The sequence below is a fragment of the Hordeum vulgare genome, chromosome 5H (assembly GCF_904849725.1).
Source record: "Hordeum vulgare subsp. vulgare chromosome 5H, MorexV3_pseudomolecules_assembly, whole genome shotgun sequence".
NCBI lineage: Eukaryota > Viridiplantae > Streptophyta > Magnoliopsida > Poales > Poaceae > Hordeum > Hordeum vulgare.
This window is the reverse complement of record NC_058522.1, coordinates 437,672,849-437,700,113: the sequence shown is the minus strand read 5'-3', so window position 1 is coordinate 437,700,113 and position 27,265 is coordinate 437,672,849. Positions and strand designations below refer to the sequence as shown.

Sequence of the window (27,265 nt, the reverse complement as noted above, 5' to 3'; positions counted from 1 at the left end):
TGAATAAAGAGCCACCACACCTTGTAGCAACTACTTCTACTAGTGCCTAGAGACCGTATCACGCGCTAAAACTACTTGGAACCAGCTAAAATCAACATTTATAGCTCAAGAACAGGGTCACCAAGGTAGCAAGAATTCACGAAGGATAAAGCACTAGAGCAAAAACCAATTGGACCAATGGACGAGTCACTTACCAAGGAGTAATTTCCCCAAAACGGTTCGGAGAATGGTGCTTTGAGCAAGGAGATCGAAAATCAGAGCCAAATGAGCAAGAACACGAGTTTGAGCTGTGAAACTATTTTTTCTGGAGGTGGAAGAAGAGGCTGGGAGATGGAGTGAGTGGAGGGGGTGCCTGTGGGCCCCACAAGCTTGCACCCTGCCACCACGGGGGTAGGTGGCGGTGGGGGGGCTTGTGGCCCACTGGTCAGGCCCCCTGACCAGCTCTCAGGCCCAGAAATTTTCAAAAATTTCAGAAAAAATCATACTAAATTTTCAGGACCATCGGAGAACTTTTATTTTCGAGGTATTTTTCTCCGGGACGCTAAAACAGAAAACAGGAAAAGCTAACTAATTCTATCATTTTTCTTGTAAGCAACAGAAAAATAAAACTCAAAACAGAGGTATGTGACTCTTTGATTCATCCATCTCATGGTCATCGAAAGAAATCCGTCAATGGGGTTGATCAAGTCCTTATGACAAAACCTTCTTGAATCGCAAGAGAGAACGGAGAATTTTCGAATAGCCACTAAGTCACGTCAATGGGGATATGGATCTCCCCAACAAGCAAAACATACATCATCTTGACACGAGGAATAGGGCATTCAAAGCTCCCAATGAGAATCGATGAAGTCTTTTAGATAGCATTGATGCAATGTACTGGATATCGTTTCTTTGGAAAGTGCACTGTGTGCTCATTACCGTTGACATGGAAAGTGACATTGCTTTTTTTGCAATCTATAACAGCCCTCGCAGTGTTTAAAAGGGTCTTCCGAGGATGATAGCCATGGCATCGTCCTCGGGAATATCCAAGATAACAAAGTCTGTTAAGATAGTGGTATTAGCAACCACAACAGGCACATCCTCGCAAATGCCGATAAGGAAAGCAGTTGATTTGTCGGCCATTTCAGAGAAATTTCAGTGGGTGTCAACTTATCCAACTCATCAAGTCTACGATAAAGAGAGAGCAGCATAACACTAACACCGGCTCCAAGGTCACATAAGGCAGTTCTTACGTAGTTTCCTTTAATGGAGGAAGGTATAGTGGGCACTCCAGGATCACCAAGTTTCTTAGGAGTTCCACCTTTGAAAGTATAATTGGCAAGCATGATGGAGATCTCAAGATCTGGTATCTTCCGTTTATTAGTCACGATATCTTTCATGTACTTGGCATATGGAGACATCTTGAGCATATCAGTTAACCGCATCTGCAGAAAGACGGGTCTTATCATCTCAACGAAGCGCTCAAAATCCTCATCATCCTTTTTCTTGGATGGCTTAGGAGGAAAGGGCATAGGTCTCTGAACCATGGCTCTCTTTCTTTACCATGCTTCCTAGCAGTGAAGTCATTCTTGTCGTATCTCTTAGGTTGTGGATTATCAGGATTAACCGTAGGTTCAATCTCCACATCCTCGTCATGGCTAGGTTGAGTATTATTATGAACATCACTGTCCACATTGTCACCAGGTTCATGTTCATCACTTGATTGTGTTTCCTCATCAGACGCAGAAATATCATTAGGTTCTTCAGGTGTGATAGTATTTGGTGAATTGGCGTGCAGGTTTCTATCATCCTTCTTCTTCTCCTTAGGATGACTAGGTGTATCAGCATTGATTCCTTGAGAATCTTGATCAATTCTCTTAGGATGACCTTCAGGATACAAAGATTCCTGAGTCATTTTTCCTGCTCTAGTAATGACTCTGACAGAGTTGTCATTTAATTCATTGAGCAGGTCATTCTGAGCTTTAAGTACTTGTTCTGCCTGAGTAGTATTCATAGAGACATGTTTACTCAGAAGCTTCAGAGCATTGACATTTCTGTCTACACAAGCACTTAAATGGCTAAGCGTACGAGTACTTTGTTCCAAATGTCTGCTAACATAATCATTGAAACCTTGTTGTTTGGCAACAAAGTTGTCAAACTCATCAAAGCATAGGCTAGCAGGTTTATCAAAAGGAATATCACTCTCATCAAACCTACGCAGAGAATTCACTTCTACTACCTGTATCGGGTTATCGAGACCATGGATCTCTTCGATCGGTGGTAGATTTTGGGCATCTTCAGATCTAATGCCTTTCTCTTGCATAGATTTCTTGGCTTCTTGCATATCTTCAGGATTGAGGAATAGAATACCTCTTTTCTTAGGAGTTGGCTTAGGAGGTGGTTCGGGAATAGTCCAAGCATTATCGTTGATCAAGAGGTTATTCAGTAGGGTCTCAGCTTGCTCTACAGTTCGTTCCCTAAAAAGACAACCGGCACAACTATCTAGGTAGTCTCTAGAGGCATCGGTAAGTCCGTTATAGAGGATATCAAGTATCTCGTTCTTCTTAAGAGGGTGATCAGGCAAAGCATTATGTAGCTGGACGAGCCTCCCCCAAGCTTGTGGAAGACTCTCTTCTTGGAGTTGAGCAAAGTTGTATATTTCTTGCAAGGTAGCTTGCTTCTTATGGGCAGGGAAATATTTCTCACAGAAGTAATAGACCATCTCCTGGGGACTACGCACACATCCAGGAGTAAGAGAGGTGAACCAGGCTTTAGCGTCATCCTTTAGAGAGAAAGGAAACAACTTAAGGATATAGTAGTGGCGAATCTTCTCCTCATTAGTGAAAAGGTTGGCTATTTCGAATAGTTTGGCAAGATAGGCTATGACCGTCTCAGACTCATAACCGTGAAAAGGATCAGATTCGACTAGAGAGATTATCTCAGGGTCGACAGAGAATTCATAATCCTTATCGGTGACAAAGATAGGCTAAGTGGCAAACTTCGGATCATTTTTCATCCTAACTTCCCGAGATTTTTCCTTCCACTTGAGAATTAATTTTTCAGCGACATAGGCATCCTTACATGCCATAAAATACTCAGCTATTTATCCCTCCATAACGTAACCCTCAGCTATATCAGGAAATTCATATCTAGGAGAGCTAGATCTAACTGGAGCAAAAGTAGGTTCTATCTCAATAGTATCGATAGTTTCAGAAGCATCATGAGCATTGGCAGTAACTCTAGCAATATGAGCATCAAGGAACACTAATAATGGAACATCAGGCAAAGGAGTATCTCTAGCAGTATCAAGCATAGCATCATCACGCAAAATAGCATCTCTAGCATCATCAGGCAAAGAAGTATCAAGCATAGCATCTCTAGCAGTATCAGGCATAGTATCAAGCATAGCATCTCTAGCAGTATCAAGCATAGTATCATCAGACATAGTATCAAGCATAGCATCAAGCATAGCATCTCTAGCGGTAGTATCACAAGCATCATCAAGCACATGCGACATATCAAGATTTCTAGCAGGATGTGATGTCGCAAACTTACTCATAACTGAAGGTGAATCAAGTGCAGAGCTAGATGGCAATTCCTTACCTCCCCTCGTAGTTGAGGGCAAGACTTTGGTCTTCGGATCCTTCAGATTCTTCATAGTGATCAGCAGATATAAATCCCAAGTGACTCAGAGAATATAGCAATACCTCCCCAGCAACGGCGCCAGAAAAATGCTGACGTCAGCTGTGCTTCCCTGGCAATGGCTCCAGAAAAGGGCTGATACTGCAATCTCTGGCGCTAGCTAGACGAATGCTTATGACAACAAACCTTCCCCTAGAACAGCACCAGAAGAATGCTGAAAGCACTCCCTAGTAATGAGACTAGAAGAATGTTGTTGATGGCCCACCAGCACGTGGGTTCGCAGCAGTTTTCGAGGGTAGAGTATTCGACCCAAATTTGTAGGTAAGCCGGTCAGGAGGTCAGAGTATACTCTCAAGTATTAGCAGCTGAATTTTTCGGATTCAACCACACCTGAAAGATTAGTATCTGCAAGCACAGTAGTAACATCAAAGTAGTATGAGAAAAACGGTGTCAGAAACGATCTGTTGATGACAGACTATTCCTAACAATTGTATCAATGGCGCCTCCGTTGCCGCGTCGACGAAAGTTGTCAATTCACGTCAACAGTGTGGCGAATCAACAGTGTAGTAGGTAGTAGCAGTGTAACGAGCAATAGCAGTGGCATGGAACAGCAGTAGTGATAGCAGTAGCAAGTAGCAACAGTAGCAAGCGACAGTAGTAGCAACAGTAGCAACAGCAGGAGAGCAAAACAAGTAATAGCAGTAGCAACAGTAGTAGCAGTAGCAGAGCAAGACAAGTAACAGTAGTAGCAATAGTAGTAGCAGCAGCAGAGCAAGACAAGTAACAGCAGTAGCAACAGTAGTAGCAGCAGCAGAGCAAGACAAGTAACAAGAGTAGCAACAGTAGTAGCAGCAGCAGAGCAAGACAAGTAACAGTAGTAGGACAAACTCATAGGCAATGGGTCGGTAATTTGTTTGGATGATATTCATCATGCAACAGCTATAATACAGAGAGATATGTGGCTAGCTCCCGTTCGTCAATGTGATGTACGCATGCATTTCGTGTGTCGTCATACGTGCTTAGGGAAAAGAACTTGCATGACATCTATTGTCCATCCCTCTGGGGGCAGCGGGGTCCAAAAGGAAACTACGGGATATTAAGGTTCTCCTTTTAATAAAGAACCCGACCAACACATTAGCACTTGGTGAACACATGAACTCCTCAAACTATGGTCATCACCGGGAGTGGTTCCGGTTATTGTCACTCCGGGGTTGCCGGATCATAACACATAGTAGGTAACTACAACTTGCAAGATTGGATCTAAAACACACATATATTGGTGACAACATAATAATTTCAGATCTGAAATCATGGCACTCGGGCCCTAGTGACAAGCATTAAGCATGGCAAAGTAGCAGCAACATCAAATCTCAGAACATAGTGGATACTAGGGATCAATCCCCATCAAAACTAACTCGATTACATGATAGATCTCATCCAACTCATGACCGCCCAGCGAGCCTACGAATAGATTACTCACGAACGACAAAGAGCTTCATGGAATTGGAGAGGGAAGAAGGTTGATGATGACGATGGCGACGATTTCCCCTCTCCGGAGCCCAAGACGGACTCCAGATCTTCCCTCCAGATGAAGAACACGTGGTGGCGGCGCCTCCGTATCGAAAACGCGATGAAAACTTCTCTTTTTTTTCTGGGACGAAAGGCAACTTATAGAGCTGGAGTTGGGGGCGGCAGGTGCCTGTGGGCCCCACAAGCCTGGCCACCGCCACCAGGGGGGTGGTGGCGGAGCACGGGCTTGTGGCCCACTGGCCCACCCCCTGAGGTGGAACTTGGCGCAGATATTTTTGATATTTTCCAAAACTGCTCCTCGTAAATTTTCAGGATGTTTGGATAACTTTGATTTCTGCACAAAAATAACACCAAGGGAATTCTGCTGAAAACAGCGTCAGTCCATGTTAGTTCCATTCAAATCATGCAAATTATAGTCCAAAACAAGGGCAAAAGAGTTTGGAAAAGTAGATACGTTGGAGCCGTATCACCTCCCTCGAGGCTGATGCCGGCCGGCGACGGGTCCCCCTCGGCCGATCTACGCCACACCGGCCCACGCTGGGGCCGCACCGGATCCGGCCGCCAACTCCCGCGCCACGGACGGCCACCGCCCTGCCTCGCCGGTGCCCAGTGCGCTCGAGACTAGCGCTGGCCACCACCACCGCCGGCTCCCTCCCTCGTCCGTGCCTCTAGCACCGGCAACCAACCCCCGTCGTCACCGCGCCGCCTCCGTGCCGCCACCACCTCTCCGCCACCGGAACCGCATTGCCGGAACAGGACCTCATCGGCTCCATCACCGAATCGCTCCGTCGAGCCTCCCCCGAGCCGCTTTTGCACCTCACGCTCGATGTGAGCCCCCCTGTTTCTCGCCTTCTTGTCGCCGTTCCAGCGACCAAACGGCCGTTGCACCGCCCTCCTCGGCCCCCTGACCACGCACCACCACGCCTCTGGCCTCGCCTCAGCCCGCAACAGTTTGCCTCATTCGCCCCGTTCGCCCTGGACACCGGTGTCTCGCCCCCTCCCACCGGCCACACCGGCCCTGGCCGCCGGCGCCGTGTGCCCAGCGTGCCCTGTCCATGGCAGCCCCTGGCCCCCAGACACCCCCAACCGAGCTGGTTAGTGCGGCGGATTAACCTCCCCCACTAACCCCTTTTTTGTATGTATGAGAATGATAGAGGGGGCGAGGAACCCCCTTCTAAATATATATATACATATATATATATTATATGTGTTTTAGTCATAATAATAATATAATATAATTTATTTAATAAATAGTTTAACTAATTAATTAATTAATGAATGAATTAATTAGGTAATTACAATGATTACGAGTAATTATATTAATTAAGTAAATCTGTTAATATAAATAAGCATTTATCCTTTTAGAGTATGACACGTGGGTCCCTCACTAAATTAACCTGATTAATTAATACTCCCTCTGTAAACTAATATAAGAGCGTTTAGATTACTAAAATAGTGTTTTAAATGCTCTTATATTAGTTTACGGAGGGAGTAATTAACTTTAATTAAAAATTGTGTCAATAACACCTTGGACCCACTCGTGAGTTCACGAGTCAACTTGTGATGTCAGCATGACATCATGGTGATGTCATAATAGCATTTACATAAATTAATTAAATCTGTTTTTAATTCCTAATTAGTAAATAAAACTTCAAAAATTAATATAAAATAATCCGTAACTCGGATGAAAATATTTTCAACATGAAAGTTGATCAGCAAAGCGAGACGTACACGGATACGCGGTCCATTCGTTTGTCACGCGTCCCTAGCATAGCAAACATGGAACTTTTTCATCGTTTTTAGTCTGACCGTTAGTAGCCACGGACCCGGAAAATATCGTGAGATATTGTTCCGACCCGTCTATGACGGATGTTACTGCGTTAGCTCATGCCTAGCTTGCATATTGCCATGTCATGCTTAGTGTTGCACCTGTTGCTGTTATTTATTGTTTCTCCCCCTCTTCTTACCGGTAGACCCCGAGACTGACGCAGCTACCGGCTACATCTACGACCCTGCCGACCAGCCCTTTGCCGCGGAGCAACAAGCCAACCAAACCCCCTTGATCATCCCTATATCGCCCATTCTTTCTTCCTCATGCTTGCATTAGAATTTTCCTACTGTTGTAGTTAGCTCCTATATCTGATGCATAGCCTAACTTTGATGAACTGCTACTTTTAGTACCGCACTTTTAAACTGTTTAGTATAGGTGGAGCAGTCATCCCCTCTGACCCCTTAGTCCAGTTGCCCCACTTAATTGTCGAGTCTCGATCCCTGATCGACGACTAGAACCGAAACAACACTTACACCTCCCTTAGTTGTGCGACGCTACAGAGATACTATCGGGTACCGAGGGTGACACCTCGCGAAGTACTCCTGATGATATCTCTGTAGTACAGCTAGTCGGTCGGGGTTATCGAGGGTGATTCCTCTTCACCATTCCCGACGATGCCTCTGTAGTGCAACCCCTCAAGTGTGGCACCCTCGAGGGTGATTCCTCTAGGTCCACCTTGACGGATACATCGTTCGGAATCCAACGAGGGTGATACCTCAGATTTCCCCTGATGTTTCTACCACACAGTTACTTGACCACGTTACTGTGATCTTTGATGAATAGATGTTAGGTGGGTGGATTCCTGCGTATTTCTGTCGATGAAATAATTAAAATGATAATGGATTTGGGTATTTGATCTGGGTTGGTCGGAGACCTTTTCGCACTAACCGGCTACGCGGGAAGAATTATGGGTACTCGATGTCGCGGTATCAGCCGAAGCTCTTCAGACGTCAGCGACGGAGCGGCGCGCGCCCGAGTGGTCCCGTGATGCATCGCTCTTGTATTTAGGGGTGCTAGGACTGACATCGGTTGCTCACGCATCATGCAGGAGCGCGGAGGGCAAGTGGGCCCATGAACGCTTTGTGCTTAGGAGTTAGACCGGCGGGCTGGCCTCTCTGCTGAGCTTAGGTGGGGCTGCGACGTGTCGATATTCCGAGGCCGGGCATGACACAGAAAAGTGTGTCCTCCCAGAGTGTTATCGAGCGTGACGGGAATCATGGTGCACCCTTGCAGGGATGAAAATTAACTATTTGAATAGTTGTGTCCACGGTTACAGGACGACTTGGAGTTTTGCCCTAATCTTATACAACTACAATTGTTACTTAACTGGAATAGTTGCTCCAGGATTGCTTCCTCGCACGGAGTCGAGGGAGGATCTCTGGGCGTGACCTCATATTATTTTTACTGCAACAATATGACTATTAATTGTGTTACCTTGTTCTACTCTCGTCTATTGCTGCAAGACCCCTGAAGATGCTAGTCTTCGATAGGACTAGAGCTTCTCTCTCTATTGTCAGATTGCTGCAGTCAGTCCACATATAAACCCTTTCTTTGATACTGATGCATACTTAGCATAGTTCTGATATAAGTCTTGCAAGTACTTTGGATGAGTACTCACCGTTGCTTTGCTCCCCCTTTGCCCCCTTGATCTGTTGCTGCGACCACATGTTGGAGCCCAGGAGATGGAGTTTCCTGCCGACGACTACCATCCTGATGGTGACTTCTTCGTGGAGGCCGGTGAAGACTAGGAGTGGTTAGGAGGTTCCCAGGCAGGAGGCCTCGCCTCGTTCGATCGTTGTATCTTTTGTGCTAGTCTTCTCTAAGGCACCCCATGTTTATATGTGTACTCAGATAATGTTGCTTCCGCTGACTCGTGTGTTTATCGAGCTTCTGTATTCTAGCCCTCGTGGCCCCCGGCTTGTAATATGAAGCTTGCATTGTTTTATTTTTTTCTAGAGTTGTGTTGTGATATCTTCCCATGAGTCCTTGAGTTTGATCGTACAAAATTTGCATGTATGATTAGCGTACGATTAAATCGAGGGCGTCACACCTCCCCATGCCTCTGTCCCTTACGTCGGACGCCCCCACCCCCTCCTACTCATGTTGTGGTGTAGTTAGAGATTAGGAGAAGAGGAGGAGGAGAAGAAGAAGAGGAGGAGAAGAAAAGGAAGAAGAAGAGGAGGAGAAGAAGAAAAATATTTAGAATTTTTTTCATTTAATTGCTATTTTTATTAGGTTAGTGCTAGATTATTAGGGTTAGTAATATTTAGAATTAGGTTAGGGTTAGAAGAAGAAGAAATATGAACAAAAATAAGAAAATAAGAATAGGAAAAATGAAAATAAGAAGAGGAGGAGCAAAGAAGAAGAAGAAGAAGAATAAGAATAAGAAGAGGAGGAGAGGAGAAGAAGAGGAAAAATAGATGAAGAGGAGAAGTAGAAGAAGAGGAGAAGTAGAAGAAGAAGGGGAGAAGAAGAGAAGAAGAAGAAGCACAAGAAGAAGAAGAAGAAGAAGAAGAAGAAGAAAGAAGAAGAAGAAGAAGAAGAAGAAGAAGAAGAAGAAGAAGAAGAAGAAGAAGAAGAAGAAGAAGAAGAAGAAGAAGAAGAAGAAGAAGAAGAAGAAGAAGACGAGGAGGAAGAAGAAGAATAAGAGGAAGAAGAAGAAGAAGAGGAAGAGGAAGAAGAAGAGGAAGAAGAAGAAGAAGAGGAAGAATAAGAAGAAGAGGAAGAAGAAGAAGAATAAGAGGAAGAAGAAGAAGAAGAGGAAGAAGAAGAAGAGGAAGAAGAAGAAGAGGAAGAAGAAGAGGAGGAAGAAGAAGAGGAAGAAGAAGAAGAGGAAGAGGAAGAAGAGGAAGAAGAAGAAGAGGAAGAAGAATAAGAAGAAGAAGAAGAAGAAGAAGAAGAAGAAGAAGAAGAAGAAGAAGAAAAATGAAGAGGAAGAAGGAAGAATAAGAAGAAGAAGAAGAAGAAGAAGAAGAAGAAGAAGAAGAAGAAGAAGAAGAAGAATAAGAAGAAGAGGAAGAGGAATAAGAAGAAGAGGAAGAAGAGGAAGAGGAAGAAGAGGAAGAGGAATAAGAGGAAGAGGAAGAAGGAAGAATAAGAAGTGGAAGAGGAAGAGTAAGAAGAAGAAGAAGAAGAAGAAGAAGAAGAAGGAGAAGAAGGAGAAGAAGAAGAAGAAGAAGAAGAAGAAGAGGAAGAAGAAGAAGAGGAGGAAGAAGAAGAGGAGGAAGAAGAAGAAGATGAAGAAGAAGAAGAAGAAGAAGATGAAGAAGATGAAGAAGAAGAAGAAGATGAAGAAGAAGAAGAAGAAGAAGAAGAAGAAGAAGAAGAAGAAGAAAAAGAAAAAGAAGATGAAGAAGAAGAAGAAGAGGAAGAAGAAGAAGAGGAAGAAGAAGAAGATGAAGAATATGAAGAAGATGAATAATATGAAGAAGAAGAAGAGGAAGAAGAAGAAGGGGAAGAAGAGGAGGAAGAAGAAGAATAAGAAGAAGAATAAGAAGAAGAAGAAGAAGAAGAAGAATAAGAGGATGAAGAAGAAGAGGAAGAAGAGGAGGAGGAGAAGAAGAAATAGGTTAACTAGTGTGCTAGGTTAAATCTGTTTTTTGTCATTTGATTGCTATTGGTATTAATTTTTCTTGCTAAGTTTGTGTTAGTTCTTCACATATTGTTTTGTGTCAATTAAGTAGTACGTTCAGTAATGTTGGTCGTTTTGCCGGAATGTCTGAGTGGCCTATGTTTTACCTTAATGTTGATTCATTTCGTTCCGGCAAATTTCGGGCGCCCCGTATGTCCATTTTTTAGCAAAGGTCATGCCGAAAATTTCCGTGAATGTCGGCATGACTTGTGCTAGAAACTAGGACATATTGAGTGCCCGGGAATTGCCAGAAAGGGGAATGAATCAACATTCCGACCAAATATAGCCCCCCTTTTATTATTCATGATTTTGTTTATATATAGATGTTCAATTCTTTAGATATAGTGTCACTGTTGTTGTTTTTGAATTTAGAAACATGTTCCACGGATCATAAGTTAAATTACCACATTAAAATAGGAAATGTCTGACTATGATTATTGGGAGTGTGAATATTGTGGCGACTATCCGGGTTTGTGCGACAGGCCTCACTTACGAGACGATAGGTTCTTCAGTATCAAGCTTGACGAGACCTTCGAAGTTTCTATGGTACGCAATGATGACAAGTGTTTTTCATAATTAAACATGCATGACTTTTGTTTCTTTGCTTCAACGTGTAATTTCTATTTTATACAATTCGACTAGTTCCTCCCTTGCCATGCAAGAAGGTATGTGTTGGAGATGCTTGGTTTCGAAGACCATGAGAGTATGGAGACGAGAAGAGGTAACCTGATGACTATACATGGTCACACATTTGTGCTCAAAGTAATGAATGCAGTTTTAACACAGAAATAGGGTGCCCAAATTGGGAAGATCTTTGCAAGGCATATGGATTTCAGGAGGTTATGGAAATAACCTTCGATCTTCGTCCTGAAGATAATATGCCAGGTAACATCGATATTTGAGTGGATGTCGATATGCTTCCTGTTTTACCTCTATGTAAGTTTGTCAACCATATTTGTCAAGTAATTTGCATTCTATATTTACAAATAGTTGGTGTTCATCCATATACTAATTTTGTTAAATTATAATTTACATCTTATTTCGTTTCTTCGAGTGAATTACGGAAATTAATTGACACGAACAACTACACGTATGGATCACATATAACTTGGAAGGAGAAGGATGTTCTTCTCTACTTTCTTAATGGTGTCCTGGTTGGTAGGAAGAACTTCCCGTATAATTTGGGAACTGGCCCAAATTATACATTTTAAATGCCACTAGTGCATAGGTTGAGGACGGATGACATTCGCTGAAATATCTTGGTAAGAGTTTGATAATTAAGTACGTTCTACTATTACATAAATGGTGTTGGTGCTAACTAGGTTATTATTATGTTCTTCAACAGCAACTGCCAAATGATGTAGTGCCTCTGTTGATGCACCCAGAAGGTCATATGAAAATTAAAAGCCCGCTGAGGGCTGAGTTCGATGCTCCATACTTGACTGACTGCAAATAAAAAAGGCTCCAAATTAAAGCATGGAGAGAAATAAATAAGGATCGCAAGCCACAAGTTGGAGACGTTGGATCTCTCTGCTTCATCACGGAGACATAGGTGTTATTCTGTTTTATGACATTATACCTAGGAGCGAGGACTAGGTCTTATGACAGACAAGTTTTTCTGGTTTATATTAACTTGGCACGATCGATTAGGATGCATGCATATGATGACTATTATGATGGTTTTCTGTTTTATGACATTTTAACTTGGTATATGATTAAGATGATGATGACTTTTTAGATGAGTACATAAGATGATGATGAGTTATATGACATGATATTTGTGCCATGTCTTGTGTGTATCGCTATTTTCGAGATTTGATGATATTTGTGTTGGATAATGATAATGATGGTATAAATGACGAGACTACTTTATGTGTATGATATGATGAGAATAATGCATGTTTATTATGATATGATGAAACTACTGTTTAGAGCATGCACAAATACGTAGAGGGGGCATAAATACGACGGGAATTAATATAGAAAGTAGGAATATTAGTAGTAGTGCTCGAATATTAGCAGTAGCGTTGGCTTAGTAGTAGCGCTTTATTTATTCCAGCGCTACTGCTAACATAGGTACGAGTTGCGCTTCAATTCCAGCGCTACTACTAACAGATTAGTTGTAGCGTGTTATCAGTAGCGCTGGCCCCAGTGCTACTAGTAAGGATAAACCAGCGCTACTGGTAGCCTTTCTCCTACTAGTGTTGAAACAAGTGGAACATGAGATCTTCAAGTGCCAAGGGATGGTGGAGCGTGGACTCGGTGCTAATCACTCCATGATCATGGATTATATTCGTGAACATAAGATGGATAGCAACGAGATTGCAGAGACGATCTTCAAGCTCCACGACATGTTTCAAGATCTTCAGGACCAAATCTTTGATGTACAAAACCAAAACTATGAATATGAATCTTGTTTCAAGAGGATGAGTATAGCCGCAAGTTTCAGAATTCCAGAAGACAAGCTCTTCCTTCTTCAACGGGGAGCCTATGCCATGGAAGATGGAGGATAAGCCTACTAGCTCACCACCACGATCACCAAAGAAGGACGCCTCAGTACATGGGTATGGGTACCACCCTTAGTGGACGCTTGGTACACATGTGTGGGCCCATGTGGCTCCGTTGCACTGCCTCTCGCCATACCTATAATTGTCATCCGCTCCAAAAATTGTAAATATTGAGGAGTCTTTCTGTTTTCTCCACCTCCACCCTGTTTTGAAGCGATCCAATCTAGAGGTCTTTTCTAGTACTTTGCCGGAGGGAGAAACCATCTAGGTGGCCATATCCATCAACTTGAAGGGCACCATGGTTGGTCATGAGTCACTTCTTTTGGACAGACCATCACCAGTAGATAGTTCGTCTTCGTTCGCTTGCTTCTCAATATAAAGATCACATGAGCTGCCCTACATGGTTGTGGTCCATCTAATGTAATTTGTTGGTGTGTTTGTTTTGATGTGATGAATTGTCACTTTATGGTCCTATCCATGCATGAATTCTCTTGAGATCACTTTGGTTTCTTTGTTGGACAGTTCTTATGCATATGTGCTCTTTGATATATTTTTTTTTCTTTCGCCAAGTTTTATGGATGATCTCCAAGAGAGAATTGTGTATGTTAGTTGGGTCCTATCTTCCAAGAAATCTATCATGGTGACACAAAGTGGGCAATGCAAGTATTGTATTATTGCCACTGCGGATAAAAGGACAACTGTGTAGTTGTCCTTTGAATGCAGGGTGAATATAATATATCATCTACGGCATGGCATCATACTTCATGCAATACTCTATTTATTTATACTTAATACTTTGAGATGCATGTTGAATAGCAGTCTTGGGATGGAGTATTAGCTATAGATACAGTTTTATAACGATCCATATAGGTTTCGACCTGATGCTCATATGAAATTATGTCATGTATAATCGTACACATGAAAAATGTGATATGATCGATGTGCAACTGTAATTTCTTTACAACACCTTGCTATTTCTTTTGGATAGAAACAACTAATGAACCTATGGATCTCGGTCCATTCCTTTTCCCTTTGTTCCCAACCTCAATAAATGCTCTTTACAATTCTTTGCTTTTATTTCCTTGCAATCAATCTTTCTTACACACTTGTGTTTAATCCTTGTAGGTAGAAGTCTAGTCATGTTGATGGTCTTACTAGTTCTGTTTGGCGCCAAAATAATTTCGTACTAACTTTGTACTACATCAGTGACACGAATTTTGGGACGGAGGAAGTATTTGTACCTGCAGGTATTAATCTTTGGCTCTTTAGCAAACTCCTACTGGTTTGATAAACCTTAAGGCCATCTACTTCTAGAGAAAAAAATTGTTTGCTAGAAACCCTTCCATTTGAGCGTTCAATGCCTTCCTAGTTGAGAGTAAGAACATGCCGGCATTCACGCTTTCCCGATCGTTCTTGACCACGCGGAGAGAGAAGGTTTGACTTACATGGCAAACTATATTGGTGAGGACGAGGTATGTTTACTGGAACAACGCGGCTGATGGCGGGCACATGGACGGTGACGCTTAATAGAACTCGCGGTTGACGTTTGTGTTCAATGGGACTGAGGGAGGCATGGAGGACCGGTACATCATATGTATTCGGTGGACCCACATTTGTGGTGCTACCGGTGCACCGAATACCGTAGAATATTTCAAAAATTCTGAAAAACTATCAAACACATTGACACAACATTATTGTATGTTGTTACAAAATTCTGTATCAACATTTAAATATTTCTTCATATACAATAAAGACAAATTTGACATAAATGCAATAAATGGTCCAATTACAAAGCCTAGCGTACGTTATGTACTATTCATTGTTGAATTTGCCATTTGTAATTTTTGAGCTAGGTTGCAAATCTTGACTTGAAATTTGTGACAACCTATATTTATGTTGTGTCAATGTGCTATTTTCAGTATTTTTGAACATTTCAATATGAGCAACATGAGTTGGGTGCACCGGTAGCATCACAAACACCGATGCATCAGATATTCTCCCAGTGTCGTGGAAGCATGCTCGGGCAGAGAAATCTAGTGATGTGGGCTAACTCTTTAGATATAGAAGATGTAATCATAGCTCCACAAAGCTGCTACTTCTATGTCGAGCATAATAATCAATTATTTCTCGTTGTATTCTTAGGAAAGTATGCATTTGTCTTCTATCTTTATCTTGTGCATGCACTTGGTTTTCGCCCGTGGCGGAGCCACACCCGGCGACACCGGGCGGCTGCCCGGGCTGCTCCAAAAAATTAATCCTAAGCACTAGTGATAATCTACGGTTAGAACAATTATTTGTTTGGGCAGGTGGCAGCTCACACTGTCACATTTGAGTTTTGCCAGGGCTACATTCATGGGCTTGCTTGGCCACTGGTTTTCTCCGATTCCAGTTATGTAAGATTGAGTCTGAAAAGCATGATATAAACAAGTGTACTATTTCAAATGCAACTCCCTCCGTTCAATAATAACTGTCATGGTTTTAGCTACAATAACAACCCTAATAAACTACAGTACCAAATTTCAAATAATCTGGCACGGGTACATATTTTTGCCAATTGATATATTTTGATAAAGGGCACTTTTATTGACTCACAATGTAGCATCAAGGGGTACAATCATAATGAGTACCCATCCAACCTTTACATAACAAGGATGCACACAACCAATACGAACACACGCATAAAGATCACGCTAGCAAAAAAAAAACAACGTCATAGAAGACCAAGCTTTGCATAGGCGGATGAACAAAAGCAAAATGTGTTCCCAAAGCTTTACCAATTCATATTTAACTATAATCAATTAATGGGGCAAAAAGAGAATGTACCATTGTCGTCCTTAAAAGATCTGTCGCATGGCCTCGCAAAAAAGAAAAAGATTTGTCGCAGGGTCGGCGATGTGCTAATAATTCCACCATTCTGTGAAAGTCCGGTAGCCTTTCAAGTCTGATTGTTTTGTGCTTGTCTCTACAGCACTTATGTTCAGGCTAACTGTAAAGAAGTCATGGAGAGTGTATACTCTTTAGTGCCTGTGAGGGTGTGCTATCAATTTCATAGATGTGGATGCAACAAGATATGTATGTTCAATTTATTTATTGAAAGTATAGTAAGCCAAATAAACAAGTATTAAAAATTGGCTAAACAAAACTGATTACCATAATACAGTAATCATTTGATTATGATATATATTTATCCGCAACCAGAAGAGATGGATGTTTCGATGTGGACATCAACATACAGAAGAATTGGCTTTTCAAAAAAGACATACAGAAGAATTTATTGGGATTTTATTCCAAGCTGCCTTTTCCTCTTCCACAAGCTTTTCCCTTCTGCAACATCAGCACAACCACCTGTTAACCTCCCCATCACTTCAAATTATTACAGTTATTCAGTTGGTATCACTATCCCAATAACGACAGAGGAAGGTAATAAGTCACGTGTTTTATGCACGGTACAGAACAAGCAGCAGCAGCGACAGGGGGATCCTATCCTATTGGAAGGCCGACTGGACCACACACCTACAGAGAACCACCCACAGATTTGCTTTACAAGAATTATTGATGAGCCTTAGCTATCTGTAGGCTATGATGCTACGCCTGCAGCTGCTTCGCTGCATGGCTTGTACTGCATGTGTCCATGTCTCGCCTAGTAATATGCTATTTTCATCCTTGTAACAATTAGGCAGTAACTTTGTAACATACCGCATGCGGCCATTCTGCAGCAGTGCATCTCATCATAAATATTTGCCTTGCTCATGAGTACGTAGGAGTATATAGTAAATAGTAAATACTACTAAACCGTGACCCAGAAACAAAAAAAGCTAGCAAAAGAACACAAGGAAGAAGAAGCTCTATGCAAGGTTTAATTCTCGACACAAAATGAGAAAGACATCACACGAACTGAAGTAGGAATTAATAAGGCGAATCGACAATAAGTTTGCAGTGACAAGAACCTCTCGATCCAGTAATATCAGAGCTTGAGAGACAGATCGATCTCCTCGGTGATGAGGTCCCGGCGAGCTGTCTCCGGCGACGACGCCCTCCTGTGCGAAGAGCTCCCCGCGGCATTGCTGGTCGGGTCCTTCCCTCTCCTGCTGGCCTCCTCGCCAGCGCCGACCAGGCCCGCGTGGCCGTGGCGGCGCGCGGCGGCCAGCTCCCGCGTGCGTTTGGCGACGCTGCGCTCGAACTTGTGGGCGTTCTGGTGGCCGCCCAGCGCTTGGGAGGAGTAGAACTTCTTGTCGCAGTAGGTGCAGGTGAAGTAGCCAAGCGGCTCCGGTGACGATGCCCGATGCAGGGAGAGGTTGAGGTCGATGTCGCCCTCTCCCTCGCCGCCGTTGAACTCCATACGGCGACCGGCCGGCGGACGGTAAAGGCGCAAAGGTGGTGCAAACTAACTAGCTAGCTAGTTAGTTTGTGTACTCTGGTTGTCTGGGATAATTGATGTGTACAGCGGTGCCCCCAATTTGCCCACAACACAACCCTAGAAGGGAGTAGAGAGCAGGAGAGGAACTAGGTGTTCGAGAGTAGTATTGTACGCTTGTTCCAAGGAACACACGTACTGTGCAGGATCTATCAGGGTGAGAAAGAGGAAAACGATGAAAGGGACAAGAGATTTCATGTACCGACGGATCTGCCAGTAAACGGATAGGATTGCACGCCAGCAGATTGGGGTACTGCTGTCCGCTGGATATTGGACCGAAAGCTGTGGACCTATGACAGAGAAAGAACTGTTCACTGACTGGTCTGACCGTCACCATTTGCCCCGGAGCTCGCTCAAGTATCCGCAATATTCACGTGAGAGTTTTACCGCCACAAATCAATCAAATGGTTAGAAAGATTGCAAAAAAAAAGGTTGTTAATGTAAGAAATAAAACATTGAAAGCTTTTTTCCTCCTCCACAAGAGAAGACCTTAGGCATTCCTTCTCCTCCCATCGGCGACGCCACTGATCTGTACCATCTCTGATGGCCTTTGGGCCATGAAAGTGCGGAGGACGTCCTTATCCCATTAGCATGAGGGACTCCATTCTCGTCCTTGTTAGGTTCACAATTCAATTGGAACTTTGTGATGACGGCAATGTCCTTTGGTAGGCATAATGTCTCACATCTTCTATCTTCGTCTCGATGTTGCGCCTAGCATGGTCCAAGGACGAGTGGACTTCTGTCTCCGTCGGATCTCGTGGGATTTAGTCGGTGCTGGTCTTCGATGGGTCTATTTGGATCATGTCTTTTCTTAGGTGCATACAGGTTCGATCCTTCTAATCTACGATTTATTTCCCCGAGAATGGTTGTTCCTCTGGTCCACTAGCTCTATGGGGTTTTAGCACGACGACTTATCAATTGTCTATTATAATAAGGTTTGCCTGGGTCCAGTCAAGAGGTCAAGCGATGATGGCGGTGTGGCTTCCGCTCGCCTCACTGCGTGTAACCTCGCTAAATAGTGTTTTTTAACTACCATGCTTGATTTGAATAGGCCAGAAGTTTCTGCATATAAAGAGAAATAATGTTGAGGGTTTGTTTCAAAGAGAGTGGTTTTTGTGCACCCAAGCACATTGCACCCCCGTTCAAAAAACAAATGAAACTTGATGGATGTGATTATGACCAAATATTTTAGGTGCTTGCAAAATTTGGTGGCGAAATAACATCCAAGGAAATTTGTATAAAGAAACAATTTTTTTCTCAAAACATGTGAATAATATCATAGGCGCAGAGCATCATTTGTATTTCGTTCTGTATGGAGATCATTTGATGTTTTTGGTGACCAAACTTTGTAGGCTCCTAAAACATTTGCTCAATATCCCATCCACCAAGTTTCAGAATTTTTTATTTGTTTTCAATTTATTTTTTGAATTTACTGTTCACTATGTGGGTGCGTCGGAGGTGGGTGCAGCCACTACTTTCCCTTGTTTCTAATAAGTCTTGTCATCGCCGGTCTAACCATTGATAGCTAAGCATCCCTCTATTTTATTTCTTTTTCTTGGATGTTGGATACACAATGTAATTCCGAGACACTAGACGTACTTTTGATGCTAAAAATTGACACAATCATAAAAAGTAGCTTAAGCTATATCAATATTAATTCAAAGATTGGAAGTCACCATTAGATGGACCTCTTCGTGAAGATCAAGATACATATGAAGATGGCTCTAAACACAACTCGGATGCAAAATTTATGACAAATCCAGTGAAGTGTATGTTCACATCAGATTATGGAAGCAAGAAAACCCAATTAAGATGGCATCAAATGGAAAAGTGTTCAACATGGAAAAGTTCGGTATCATTTAAACAAACAATATTTGGATAATCTCAATCTGAGGCGGTATGCAACGTTTGGAGCCGAAATAAGGCCATGGACAAAAGTTGTAGTCACTTCAAACATATCGATTGGAATTGACTTTGTAGACCGAGGGATGTTAGATAATTTTCATAGAGCACCGAGTTCATTCTGTGAGACCGAACAAACCCCATTCGGAAATTCAGAATAGAATATGAAAGAATACATAGTGTTGGCAACATTCACTCGGTAGGACCGAATGAAACCATTGGGGCTTCGAATGGATCGGGAATGTTACACAAGATTCATGTCTGAATTACGTGCGGGTTTTTTATGCTGTGGACGAAATTTTCAGTCCTTCTATTATACGAAAAGTCCAGCCGTCTCAAAAGTAGACAAGAGGTGACAGTCAGTTGAACACACAATCGACAAGACAATCTATCATTACTTATGCTTTATCTTTTCTCTGTACCGCGGTTCTTCTTCTTCTCGTTCTTTGTTCATTATCCATTGCGGGGCGGCAATCCACGAGGCACTAGGAGTGATTAGGTAAGCCTAGGGAAGCCCATAGAAACAATGTGCCTTGATGGGGTCCCTTCCGGGCGTGTGGGGTCTCGGTATACAAATGCACCCACTAATTTGCTTGCGTACCGCGCTTCCTGTCGGGGCTCCTTCGGCGTAATCTGTGGCGCATCACCCTTGGCATGGAGGGTACACTGTGATGTGTTTGTGTGCGAACATATTTTTTAGCGACTCCACTGGTGATGAAGTCTCTAGGTCCATCACGATTGTTGTGGCCATGAAGAGATCGTCATCAAGAAGCTATGATCGACAAAGCTAACTCAACGCACATTTTCTCCCTTGGTGGTTTTGGTAATTCATGTCAACACACATATTGTTGGAATAATGTTTCTCCTGATTATATTTTTGGAAGAGTTCAACTTAGGGAAGTACATGGATGGAGATGTGCACCCTCAAGCTACAAAGGACATGTGTTGGCAAAGCTTCAAGTCTCTAAATTTTTGGTCAACTGATCCAAGATCACATTGAGTTCATAGGAAAGCCAATACTACTAAAAGGGGGTGAGGTTTTGATCATGGATTAACTACTCAAGTGCTTAGAGATATTTCTCCATGAAAGCACAATTTCTCCCTAAGGTGGTTAATTAATCACAACATATGTATCATTGAACTAATGATCTTATCCAAGTATATTTCAGAAAATTTCAAAGCTGCATTGGCTAAAGGATTGTGAGGAGAAACCCCCTGATGCAAGGAAAGGAATAGGATTGGCTCAAGCTTCAAGCAAGAGGACTCTACATTTTACATTTCTAGAAATCACTTTCCGAGTCCATAGGAAATCCAATACTATTAAAAGGGGGTGAGGTATTATGATGAATTGGTTTCTCAAGTGCATACAGATAGCCACCAAAAATATTCAGTCCTTTTCCCACAAATATCTCTGTCCCAAGCTAAAATAGCAAAACCAGTGCCACCAACATTTCCCACTCGGCCCTACCGGTTTTTCCGGTGGGAGATCCTTTGCCAAACCCTAATCTCTCGGTACCACCAAGTTTCATATCGGTGCCACCGAAAGCACGTGACCAACTTTCTATTGAGTAGATTTGAAGATTTAGAATTTCTGAGTTTGAAATCGCTCTCACCGAGATTCGGAAACTGCCCTAGGTCATAAAATCGGTATCACCGAGATTTATATATCAGCCTCACCGAGAATTCAAAAGATGCCACATTTAGTGCAACCCGGTACCATCGAGATTCATTTTGGTGTCGCCGAGTTGGGCAATAATGTTGTAACGGTTAGATTTTGGGGGATGCCTATATACACCCCTACAACTCCTCTCATTCGCAAAGGAAGCACTCAGAACACACACACACACTTGCCAGATCCATTTTTCTGAGAGAGAGCCACCTACTCATGTGTTGAGATCAGGATATTCCAATCCAACCATTTGAAACTTGATCTCTAGGCTCCCCAAATTTCTTTCCACAAAATCAATCTCTCCTACCCATGCCAAATCGGTGAGAGAGTGATTGAGGGTTGATGAGACTATCTTTTGAAGCACAATACCAAGGAATTCATCGTTCTACCGCATCTATTACCTTTTGGAGGGTGATGCCTCCTAGATTGGTTAGGTGTCGCTTGGGAGCCTCCTACTTCTCTTGGAAATATGCCCTAGAGGCAATAATAAATTAGTTATTATTATATTTCCTTGTTCATAATAATTGTTTATTATCCATGCTATAATTGTATTGATTGGAAACGCAAATACATGTGTGGATACATACACAAAACACTGTCCCTAGTAAGCCTCTAGTTGACTAGCTCGTTGATTAAAGATGGTTAAGGTTTCCTAACCATAGACAAGTGTTGTCACTTGATAACGGGATCACATCATTAGGAGAATGATGTGATGGACAAGACCCAAACTATAAACGTAGCGTATGATCGTGTCAGTTTATTGCTATTGTTTTCTGCATGTCAATGTATCAGTTCCTATGACCATGAGATCATGCAACTCCCGGACACCGGAGAAATACCTTGTGGGTTATCAAACATCGCAACGTAACTGGGTGACTGTAAAGGTGATCTACAGGTATTTCCAAAGGTGTTTGTTGGGTTGGCATGGATCAAGACTGGGATTTGTCATTCCGGGTAACCGAAAGATATCTCGGGGCCCACTCGGTAATACAACATCACAACAAGCCTTGCAAGAAATGTGACTAAGGAGTTAGTTACATGATCTTGTATTACGGAACGAGTAAAGAGACTTGTCGGTAACGAGATTGAACTTGGTATGGAGATACCGACAATCGAATCTCGAGCAAGTAACATACCGAAGGACAAAGGCAACAACATACGGGATTAACTGAATCCTTGACATAGAGGTTCAACCGATAGAGATCTTCATAGAATATGTGGGAGCCAATATGGACATCCAGGTCCTGTCGTGGGTATAAGCCTGACAGTAGATGTGTAGGGTACGAAAGGATGGGCAGAGCCTTAGCTACAGCGAGGTTGTATGAGTTCAGGCCCCTCTGCGGTGGAGGTAATAGCCCTACGTCTCAGTGCTCTGGGAGCTTGTTGTCGAGTGGAATATAGAATACAGTGAATTGCTAACCCTTGCACCAGTGGGAGAGGGTGGCTTATATAGAGTGCGCAGCCCTCCACAACGGTTCGGTGCACAGGGGTGGAGTAGTGGCGAATAAATGCCTACGTTACAGGTAACGTACGTCTTAAATGCTAATAAAGGCACATGGAAACGTATGACCGTTTCCCTCCAGGGGGCTTACGATGCACAGAGTGGAATCCAGTCGATTAGTTTGATAAACTCCGAATGCTAATCTCCGACTGGACGGTCGAGGATCTGTTACTGACTGGATGAAGGGAACTCCTCAGTTCAGTCGGAACTGACTAAGGGCCTTGTCCCTTATGAGGGGTAGTCCTTGGGTTGGACCTTCAGGGCAGGCCTATGACCCTACCCTAGGACTGTAACCCCATCATTAGTCCCCGAATGGATTGGGGTTGGAACGACGAAGCGATGCTTGAAGTTTGGATCCGACTGGAACGGATCTGACTTTGGCGTTGCTTGCCTCGATCCATTTTATCTTTTCTCACCAACGATCCGAGTGGAAGTATTGGTGGAACAAACTGTCGGAAACTGAATGCTTCCAGGGTATCTCCTGACGTGACCAGTCAAGTGACAGCGGCGGATTTTCCGGGATCCTCAAATTTCGGTTACCGCGCGCTCAGCAGGGATGACGACATCGCGCTCGAGTAGCGCTTGACGCCTCGATTCCCGCGCCTTCATATTCTCCACTGATATCACCGCGGTTGGTCAGGGGATAAGGTTTCGGGGCCACCTGCCAGTGACGCAGTCGAAACCTTACTTAAACCTCAGCGACGAGGGTTTTCTCGTTACGCTCGCCGGATCTCTTGCCTTTGATTGCTCCGCTCCTCTCGCCTCCTCCTGCGCACCCAAGCTCCTTCCTTTTCCTTCTCCTCCGCGGACTGGCAGCTTCCGCCATGACCAAGGGACAGACTAGCAAGCTGGAGGCGAAGAAGAAGAAGGGGAAGGCGGCGGCTCCTGCTCAACGGCGGCAGCGAGCGTTGCCGGCGGGGTGGATCCAGGGGGACTTCCTCCCCTCCACGGTGACGGAGGGGGGTCTGATGGAGCTGGTGGAGCACGGGATGATCGTGCACAAGTCGTGGAGGTTGCCGGCTGAGAATGAGATCGAGCCGGCGCCCCGGGAGGGGGAGCGTGTCCTGCTGCTCAGCCACGTATACCGAGGTTTCTCCCTGCCCCCGCATCCTTTTTCAAAGGCATAATGAACCACTTCGGGGCGCAACTTCACCACTTTCCCCCGAATGCCATTGCCCATCTCTCTGCTTTCGTAGTCTTGTGCGAGTGCTTCATCGGTTGTCCCCCCCATTGGGGGCTTTTCAAACATATTTTCTCTGCTAGATCCCAAACTATCAAACGACTTCACCAGTCGGATGATAAGACACACCTTCTCCAGCTCTGCGGATGCTTAGGTTTCCAGAAGAAGAGTAGAAGTAGTTATCCTGCTCTTCAGCTGAGTGAGTCAGTTAGGAACTGGCAGTCGACATGGTTCTACTGCTAGGACGTTGCTTGCCCGAATGCCACGATAGGGTTGCCTCCTTTTAGCTTAGATCGACCCGCTCCGCCTAAGCAGCTTGCGCTCACAAAGGCGGAGAAGATCGACATCCAGCCTCTGGTCAACGCACTCGTAGATGTCGTCAGGAGGGGAGTCACCGGCATAGATTTGCTGGAGGTTTTCCTCGGTCGGCGCATCCAACCACTGCAGGCTCGCGACCACGCCATGTGGCACTACACGGGGCCCGAAGACTCCACTCGGACCAACGTCTTGGGCGTGACCGAGGAGAAGGTGGCGTCGTGGGTGCTCCATATCACAAGCGCCTGCGAGAACCCCAGAGGGTCCCGGCGAGTGAGGGCTTTCTGCGCGGACAACCCTCCTCCGAACGAGGTGAGTACCACTTGTCGAGTGCACGTAATTGTCTTAGTTTTATCGCTTTCTTGAATCTCTGTCTGACGCCTGATGTCGCCGACTGTATTTTATGTAGAAGTGGACCAACTGGTTTTCCCCTGTCTCGAACGGGAACCCGGCCGAGGAGGAGGAGGAGGGCAGCCAGGAGGGCAGTGTGGAGAGCGTCGAGTACGTCTCCAACAGTGGGGAAACGGAGGAAGAGTCTAGTGAAGAGGAGGGGGAAGACGAAGAGCAGGACTCGCCACCCCCGCCGCCAGAGCATCGAACCAAGCGCCGACATGAACCTGCAGCTCTCTCGGCCCTTCCAGCATCCTCGAGTGCTCCGCCAACTGCTCCTACGGTTCCGAGTGCCCCGTCAACTTCTCCCGGGGGTCCGAGTGCCCGGAGCACCAAGAGGACCAGGGACGCTGCTACTGAACTTGCGGGTCAGCCTTCCAAGGTGGCCAAACTGACCGGATCTAAACCTCGGAAGGCTTTGCCGCGGATGAGGGTCACCGTTCCCGTCACCTCGACGTAAGTATATTGTTCTTCTAACTTCTTCTGATATTCGATTGGACTCCTGTTTATTGGTCGAATGAATTTCACTCGACAGGGTTGCTACCTCTGCCACCTCTCCGGCACGCCAGGGGGATGACCCCATGGACATGGACAATGTCGTCTCGTCCCAGCCAGGTGCGTCGTAGCGATTCCGAGAGTTTACATCATCGCATTACGAATTCTGTCTTCGGTCTTGCCCCTTTCTTTTTCTGAGATCTCACGCCGTTCGGTCTGGCTTCCCTCAGGGGTGATTTATGTGGATGAGGGTGACCAGGGGAGATCTGAGCAAGCTGCGGTGCCTGTCCTTGAGGTTGTTCCGCCAGTTACTGCTCTCGCTGCGGACGTGCCGCCGACTGAAGCGATGCCGTCGACTGAAGCAGCGCTGGTTGCTGCTGAACCGACTGGAGCAAGCCTTGGGATGCCCAAGGAGCCTCCAACGATGCCAGGCCCGTCGAATGTCAAGTGTAACGTCCAGCGCCTCCCAGAGGATCAGGTGGGAGCGGCCAAGGGGGCCATGGTGCAGGCGGAGCTGATGGCGGGAGAAGCCAAGAAGGTGTACGACTCCATCGCATCCCTGTACCAGCGGAGCTTGGAGCTGCGGGACGCTATCCGAGTAAGTGGGCTAGTAAGTATTTACTTTTCTCTTGTAACCCACTGGGTGTGCTCGGATACCGTATGATTTTTGCAATGGGTTCACTCTTAGTGAACCCAGTGGGTGTAGTCCCTCAGACTTCTGTCGAGTGCTTGCACCGGCAGTTGTCTTTATACATATTGTCTTTGACGTGATCAGATCCATAATTAATCTGGTCGAATGCTAACAGTTGGTGCACTCGGAGTGCACCTACTGTAAGAGTCCCCGAGAGTAATTTTACTCAGGTCGGGTAGTATTAGCCTCGTAGGCGTAGGTGTTGTCATGTAGCTCAATAGGGCGGACCTGTTTGAGTTTCAAGCCAGTGGGGTCACTCTCAGTGAACCCACTGGGTGTAGTCCCCGAGACCGCTGTCGACTGCTTGCATCGGCAGGGGTCTGAAGAACTTAGTCTTTTTATTGTCGGATTTGTCTGATTGTCTCTTGGCGCTGGCTGGTAGAAAACTTGCGAGATGGGGACAGCGTATGAGACTCTTAGGGCTGAAAAGGTTCAGTTTGCTGGTGAGCTGGATGCGGCACTGGTTGCAATGGCTGGTATGAAGGATGTTCTGGTGGAACGAGAGAAGTCTTTGGAGCAGGCCCGTGAAGCGAACAAGGCATTGTCTGCTAAAGTGGAGAAAATGAAGGCGCACAGGTCCGGGCTGATGGGACTGTTGGGGAACGTCGCATGGGAAACGAAAATTTTCCTACGTGCACGAAGACCTATCATGGTGATGCCCATCTATGAGAGGGGATGTGTGATCTACGTACCCTTGTAGACCGTACAGCAGAAGCGTTAGTGAACGCGGTTGATGTAGTGGAACGTCCTCACGTCCCTCGATCCGCCCCGCAATCAGTCCCACGATCTAGTGCCGAACGGACGGCACCTCCGCGTTCAGCACACGTACAGCTCGACGATGATCTCGGCCTTCTTGATCCAGCAAGAGAGACGGAGAGGTAGAAGAGTTCTCCGGCAGCGTGACGGCGCTCCGGAGGTTGGTGGTGATCTTATCTCAGCAGGGCTCCGCCCGAGCTCCGCAGAAACGCGATCTAGAGGAAAAACCGTGCAGGTATGTGGTCGGGCTGCCGTGGAAAAGTCGTCTCAAATCAGCCCTAAAACCTCCGTATATATAGGGGGAAGAGGGGGAGCCTTGCCTTGGGGTCCAAGGACCCTCAAGGGCTTCGGCCGAGCCAAGGGGGGCAACCCTCCCCTTCCAAACCGAGTCCAACTAGGTTTGGAAGGAGGAGTCCTTCCCCCTTTTCCCACCTCCTCTTTTTTTTCCTTTTCTCTTTGATTTTCTTCCTATGGCGCATAGGGCCTTCTTGGGCTGTACCACCAGCCCACTAAGGGCTGGTGCGCCACCCCAAGGCCTATGGGCTTCCCCGGGGTGGGTTGCCCCCCCCGGTGAACTCCCGGAACCCATTCGTCATTCCCGGTACATTCCCGGTAACTCCGAAAACCTTCCGGTAATCAAATGAGGTCATCCTATATATCAATCTTCATTTCCGGACCATTCCGGAAACCCTCGTGACGTCCGTGATCTCATCCGGGACTCCGAACAACATTCGGTAACCAACCATATAACTCAAATACGCATAAAACAACGTCGAACCTTAAGTGTGCAGACCGTGCGGGTTTGAGAACTATGTAGACATGACCCGAGAGA

General features: G+C 45.0%; 2 protein-coding genes across 2 annotated transcripts; both read right to left on the bottom strand.

Moving 5' to 3' along the window:
- Positions 1-9,559: 9,559 nt before the first annotated feature.
- LOC123398120 (uncharacterized protein DDB_G0271670-like) lies at positions 9,560-10,438 on the bottom strand (the record flags this gene model as incomplete). Its single annotated transcript, XM_045092625.1, has 2 exons — positions 9,560-9,905; positions 10,086-10,438. Coding segments are annotated over 2 exons (699 nt in total), but the record flags the coding sequence as incomplete, so codon positions are not given.
- A 5,874-nt stretch (positions 10,439-16,312) lies between these two features.
- On the bottom strand, positions 16,313-17,674 carry LOC123398119 (zinc finger protein 2-like). The gene is made up of 2 exons (XM_045092624.1): positions 17,068-17,674; positions 16,313-16,444 (listed from the first exon to the last, which is right to left on the bottom strand). The coding sequence occupies exon 1, from the start codon at positions 17,457-17,459 to the stop codon at positions 17,085-17,087; it is 375 nt and encodes a 124-aa protein (XP_044948559.1). The 5' UTR covers positions 17,460-17,674; the 3' UTR covers positions 16,313-16,444; positions 17,068-17,084.
- Positions 17,675-27,265: the final 9,591 nt, after the last annotated feature.